Source organism: Coniosporium apollinis, assembly GCF_000281105.1.
Source record: "Coniosporium apollinis CBS 100218 chromosome Unknown supercont1.35, whole genome shotgun sequence".
Lineage (NCBI taxonomy): Eukaryota > Fungi > Ascomycota > Dothideomycetes > Coniosporium > Coniosporium apollinis.
Genome location: NW_006913297.1, coordinates 209,952 through 215,951, shown reverse-complemented (window position 1 = coordinate 215,951; position 6,000 = coordinate 209,952). Strand labels below are relative to the sequence as shown.

At 55.6% G+C, this 6,000-nt stretch overlaps 2 protein-coding genes across 2 annotated transcripts in view; one reads left to right on the top strand and one right to left on the bottom strand.

Moving 5' to 3' along the window:
• The window catches only part of W97_06941 (uncharacterized protein), a gene marked incomplete at both ends in the record, with an annotated part of 1,713 nt that extends 1,350 nt beyond the window's left edge, over positions 1–363 (top strand). The window contains one exon of the mRNA XM_007784700.1: positions 6–363. Within this exon, the coding sequence (XP_007782890.1) occupies positions 6–363 (358 nt within the window). The remainder of the gene's footprint in view (positions 1–5) is intronic.
• A 1,319-nt stretch (positions 364–1,682) lies between these two features.
• On the bottom strand, positions 1,683–2,715 carry W97_06940 (uncharacterized protein; the record flags this gene model as incomplete). Its single annotated transcript, XM_007784699.1, has 2 exons — positions 1,683–2,473; positions 2,640–2,715. The coding sequence occupies 2 exons, from the start codon at positions 2,713–2,715 to the stop codon at positions 1,683–1,685; spliced, it is 867 nt and encodes a 288-aa protein (XP_007782889.1).
• Positions 2,716–6,000: the final 3,285 nt, after the last annotated feature.

Below are 6,000 nucleotides of genomic sequence, written 5' to 3'. Positions count from 1 at the left end.
GCAAGCAACTGGATCCCCCACCCGCCCCTCAACGCCTCCGCCCACCCCTCCGGCGCCGACATCCCCTACCAATTCACCAACCCCGCGCCCTACCAGCTGATCGAGTACAACACGGTCAGCGCCTCATTCCGCGTGCGTCGCCGCCTGCACTCGGAGTACGACACGCCGATGAATGCGCTGCGGGGCTTGGTCAACTTTGCGGTGGCCAGCGACGCCAGGGTCGCGCCTGTTGCGCGCATGCTCTCGCCTGCCCAGGAGGCAGTTGTCAGGACGACGGTGGTGGTGGCCGAACGGCCGAGTCCGATCCCGGAGCCGTTGACGCCGTTCCTGGCTGAGGGCGCTGGGGGGGAGGCGCGTGAGTAGGTCGGTTTCAGGTAGCCGAGGGGACTTGGGGCTGGAGTGGCTTGCTGGGTTTGGCTTTTGGGACGGCGGGGGGGATTGGGCATCTGGGATGGGTGTTTGGCGGCGGCGGCGTGCTTGGCTTTAAAGATACCCCGTGAATAGCGAATGCAACTTGGCGTCTTGATACTCCGTTCTGTCTTGCGATGCGTGCCACCACCTATGTGCGCGTGGCGCCATGAAGCCGAGACATGGTATGCGTGGGCGCAGTCAAGCGGCTGACGTTATGAACTGAGCGCCTAACAAGGTGGAAGGGTGGAGGGATGGGATGCTGTGATGTTAGCGTTGCGAGGGGGGAAGGAGGGGAGCGGGGAGCTATGAGCTGTCATGATGCTGACAATGTAGTAGGGGAGGAAGTGGTAGGATGGCATGGTTTTGGGGATGCGGTGAGAAAAGGAGAGAAGGTGGGAGATGTGAACTGTCGTGATGATGGGGATGCGATGGGGGTAAGAGGGCGGAAGCGGTGGGATATCATGGCGTTGACGATACCGTGACCGAATTGGGGCATCCGGATGGCAGATGACGCTGTGATGGTAGTGGTTTTAGAAAGGAAACGGGGACAGGGGATGACTAGGGATCTGGGAGTGGTGGGCATGCGGGAAGAGGATAGATAGTTGTGTAGCTGGGAGACGCCGTGATGGTGGCGATGTGGGAAGGTAAGGAGGCATTGGGCGGCCGGGATATACTGTAGTCATGGCAGTTTGGTGACCCGAGAAACCATCCGGGAGCGAGGAGACGCGAGTGTGATGGCAATTCGGGAAGGAAGGGATTGGGATGCCAGAGGATGTGGTAGTGGTGGCAGTTTGGTAGGGCAGACCGTCATTGGGAAGCCAGGAGCGGTCGTAATGGTGGCGGTTCTGGGAAGTAAGAAGCAATGGGAGCGGCGGCAGACGCCGTTGTATTGACAGTCTAGTAGAGTGATAAGGAAATTACTAGGACAGGATACTTCACGGTGACGGCCATACGGTAAGGCAACAAGCCATCGGAAGTCAGGAGATATCGTAGTAATGGCAGCGTCAGCATGGGAGGCCGAAAGGCTAAGAGAGTAAGAGGGGATGAACCCAATCTTTCATTATTCATTTTCGCATTGTACAAAAGGGGAAGAGAGAGAATACATCAGTCGTAGCAGACTCGTAAGAATCAACCACCCAAACGCTAGAGAACACAGCAGTAGTGACAGTAGTGATGAGGAAAGTCCAGAAGCAAATGAAGCAAAGCCGTAGTACCATGAGAAAGCCATGCTGTCGACTCACTAAACATCCCCAAGAGACCGTGAAAGGGCTTCAAGCATCGGCTTCCTGGCCAGCCTCCTGGGCAACCTCCTGGGCGGCCTGCCGGGCGGCCTGCTGGGCGGCTTGAAGAGTGAGAGTGGGCGAAAGGTGAGCGGCAGCAGCGAGGAAGGTGCTGGCATCGTATAGGTTGCTGCCTGTGCCGGCGGCGAGGATGCACTTCGAGCAGGTGACAGGCTGGTTTGGGTTTCCGCAACGCTTGAGAAATTCGACGACGGGGACCTGCTCGGTCTCTTCGTTGTCGACCATCTGCGCGATGAAAGCGAGGATCACCTCGCACTCCGCTCTCGACTTGTTCTTGCCCTTGTACGGATCGAGCTTCGCCAGGACCTCAAAAGGAGCCTTGAAGGTCACGCGACCTTTGCCTTTCGGCTCCGGGGCCTTGGCCTCCGCAATGCGCGGATCAGCCTCCATTCCCCTGTTGAAACGCAGCCACTGGTCCAGGCGATCCTGCTCCCTAGCTACGAGCTGAACATCGTAGCTTACGCCCGGGTGCAATGCGGCGATGCGGTCGAACACTTCCCGGATGATCGCAATCCTCTGGTGTTGCCATGCCATCTTCTGATTCTTAGGCCGGCGGGACGACGCACGCTGATAGTGCATTCTGCACCAGATGACGTTGGGAATGCACATCGTTTGGAGCTTGTTGCGGCCGAAGAAGTCAGAGACGACCGACCGGAAAAACGGTGTGAACTCCTGCTCGGTGTTGCAGCTCCCAGCGCCTGAGAACTCGCAGACGAAGACCTGGTTGAGATCGGGTGCAGTCGTGGTGCTGACTGGTTGTGCTATGTGATGCCGTCAGCTAATGATCATGATACGTACGCAGCATGAATCGGCTGTGATGCTGCGTGATCACGGAAGATCCTGGGAGCTGCTTCCAAACCTCATACAAATAGTGTAGATGTAGCGAGATTCTTTAGGCGCGCAAAATACGAGTGGAAGAAATCATACCTGGAATGGCCACAATGACCGCCGCAGCTTGCGCAGGCTGGGCGCCGATGGGATTGAGAATCAAGTCAAGATTCATGGTGCTGGTAAGTGACGTTGAGAGTGTAGCTTCTGTACGCGAGATCCCTCGTGATATTGGCTGTTAGGGAGATGTGATGGTGTTGAAGCTTGTAAAAAGCTGTCTGAAGGAGGAAGGGAGGTGGAGAGCGGGCGGGACGAGGAATATTTATCTATGCGCTGGCTGAACTGACCCACGAGCCTAGACCCGGATTCACCAGCGATCCAGTCATTGAGGCAGCGTGCGTGACTTCGTCGCGGTTAGGTTCGGATTCGCTTGGGCGAAACCGTGGGTCAGCACGCTTTCCTCATGATAATATGGGACTGTCTGAGCGGAATGACATTGTGAGCTCAGTCACCGACAACTGATTACCAGACGATCAGGAGCATTAACTGGTTCTTCTGCCCTACTGCGGAGAAACGCATGGCGCCAGGGATGTTCGCGATCGACCTCAAAATAAGGTGCGGGCCGAGCAATGCGGCTGAGCGACTAGAGTGGGCTTTGCTGCATCTCATGGCGAATCGGTGCATGAACCGAAGCGGAAGTGGCGTCCGGTTGGGATAATGGTGGTGTCCGCCCGCGGTCGGCGAGAAAAGGCTGGCAGTGGGGCCAAGGCCTGCAAGGCTTGCCCGGCCGGAGTGATGCAGGTCAGTCAGGTGCACGCAAGTACGTGGACACCATCACTCTCGCCACTAGGTCTGATGCTGCCGCAAGGTCTGATTCTCTTTCACAGGCCGAGCGTACGTCGGAGTATACAAAGCTGCTGCTCCACACGGTGTGAAAGGGTGAGGCCTAAGAACAGGAGGGGCGAGCTTGACGGGCGGTATGGACCAGCGCAAAGCCTAGGCTGCAGGGGGCTGCAGGGGTCTGTCCGAGTGTTCTGGCCATCAAACAGCGCTCCGACGGATGGACCACGGGATGATGTTGGGCTCATGCCTCACCGGATCGTGGTCTATGTGGCCTCATGGAATGCAATGAGTGACGACGTTGAGCTAACGTAATAAGGTGACTGGACCTCCTCTGCAGCTTCCGTGATTCGGACGAGCATGTGCGTGTGGGGACATGAGACTTTGTATTGTGCAGAAGCAGCGGCGGATATTGTGAGCCTCAGGAGGCATACAGAGTTGCAGGCTCCTGAGCAGGGCAGGACCTGACGATTCCTTTGGCCAGAGACCATTGCTCATGTAGGCTCACATGATGGAAGCCCTCTCAAGCCCATGAATGCAGTTTCGCGTTGTTGTGCAGGCAGGGATGACGGCGACACTGTGTACCAACTCCACAAGCGAATGCCAGCGGCCTAAGCGTCGTGGTATGTGCGTCATACCCTTGGAGTGAATTCGATCGTGTTGTCTCCTCGAAGCTCAGGCTGCTTTCATGCCAAGACTTATAGCTTCTTCAACTGGGAAGGGGCAGCGCGTTGTTCTTTCCTCAGCGTCCACCACCCACCACCCACCACCAACACACATGAGCTTTCGCTTCAGTGACGACCACCGCACCGCGTCCGCCTATCGTCTGCGAGCAACAATGTGGATGTACGAACAGAATACAGCCCGGACGACTGCTCCATGGTGAACCTCGAGGCTTCGATGAAATCCGGCTCAGCCCACTCGACGGATATACCGCGGTGAGCGGCGGCACCTCACCAAGAAAAAGAGGACTGTTGATGTCTCGAGAAGAGACGCTGGCTGTACGCGCCGGCGCATACTCTCTGAGAGTAGCGTGGCACCTTCTGCTGAGATACAAATTAAGGCTGACGCGGTACATATAGGCCTATCAGTGAGGCGGCAAATGGTATCAACCGCCTTCCTCACCGTTTCGTAGGAGGTTCCGACCGCGGGCATAGACCGAGAACGGCTTGTGGGCTGGTATAGCCTACACGACTTCCATGAGGAAAACACTGAGGTAGACCTGAGGCGACAGACAAGAGCAGCCTCAAATACTTCTGGTCTATTTGAAAGCCAAGGCGAGTTCAGGTCCTGATGATGTGGTGCGGATAATGATGATAATATTGTAGGTCCGGCAGGCGTCACCATGCTCCACTCGATTTGGACAGAAAAGTGGACGGGCTCCACCACAGGTTGACAGCAAACCTAACAGCGCAGTCACAAGTACGACTGCCGCCTTGAGAACCGCGCTCAACCATCCTTCGCCGGAGACATGAGCGCCTTGAACACTAGCGCTGCAGCATCAGTTCCGAGCCTTTGGACAATACGGCGACAGCCCTGCCTTCCATGCCCAGCACGCGGTACCCGACGTAAAAAAAGCCAAGTTGTGGGAGCTGAGTAACGGTTGATACGGCCGAGACCGACCCGGACAACAGCGGAAAGTGTCTTTCGTCGTTGCACCAACTGCCACCAGAGGATGAGGATGAGGATACAGTAGCAATCGAGCGAGAGGTCGTACAAGTGATGCGTAGCTGCACGCATACGCTCAGGCTAAATGTTCCTTATCGGCCTCGAAACTTCAGTCCAGATCGTGTGACGCCGGTGACGAGCCAGAGTGCAGAGTTTTCCACCTCTGTTGACCGGATGTCGTCCTTGCGTCAGTCTTCGACTTCGGATGCTCCAATTACTGCGGCAGCCATGTGAAAATGATCGCAAAAATCGAGGATGGAATGGCGACCAAAAAGATCCGCTATTGAGAAGAACGCTTGGGGAGTGAGGAAGAAACGATCCAGGGAGCGAAGAAGCACAGCAAGACACGACTAAGAAGTTAAGCCCGCTGAAAATCAGAAGCGGGCGAAAACATTTCAGTTTGATGAAACTCTTCGCAACTCTGAGAGTCCTTGATTCTGGGCTGATATTCCAGTGAGATGAACTCGGTTCTTCTCCTTGTCTTGCTTGTTTGCGTCTTCCCATTCCTCCGATCTCGAAATCCTGTTTCTTCTTTCTTACTTTTTCTTCTGTTGTTTTACTTCGTACCGGTTGCTCCTGATGGATACAGACGCACCAAAAGTTTCAAATTGATGCTTGGGGACGGTGATCCTTGATAGTGCGTACCCACTCCGATGAAAGCTGAACTTCAGACCAGAAATTGCTCAGTTAACCTGAAAATCGTCCGAGTGATTGAGTTCGGCTTGTTGTCGTCTGCCTCCGTCCCAATGCGTCTCCACCACTGCAAGCCACGAGCGGCAACTCACGCCAGAACCTCCTTCAGGAGTCTTTGAAGCACACTCTGCATCTAGCCATTCAAATCAACTCTCGAGAGTCTTTGACATTGCTGTATGGAAGGGCTGCGGGGCCTCTTTCTCTGTTTTCAAACGCAATATGTCGACAGCACTTGGTCTGGTGGTCGAAGATATTTGCG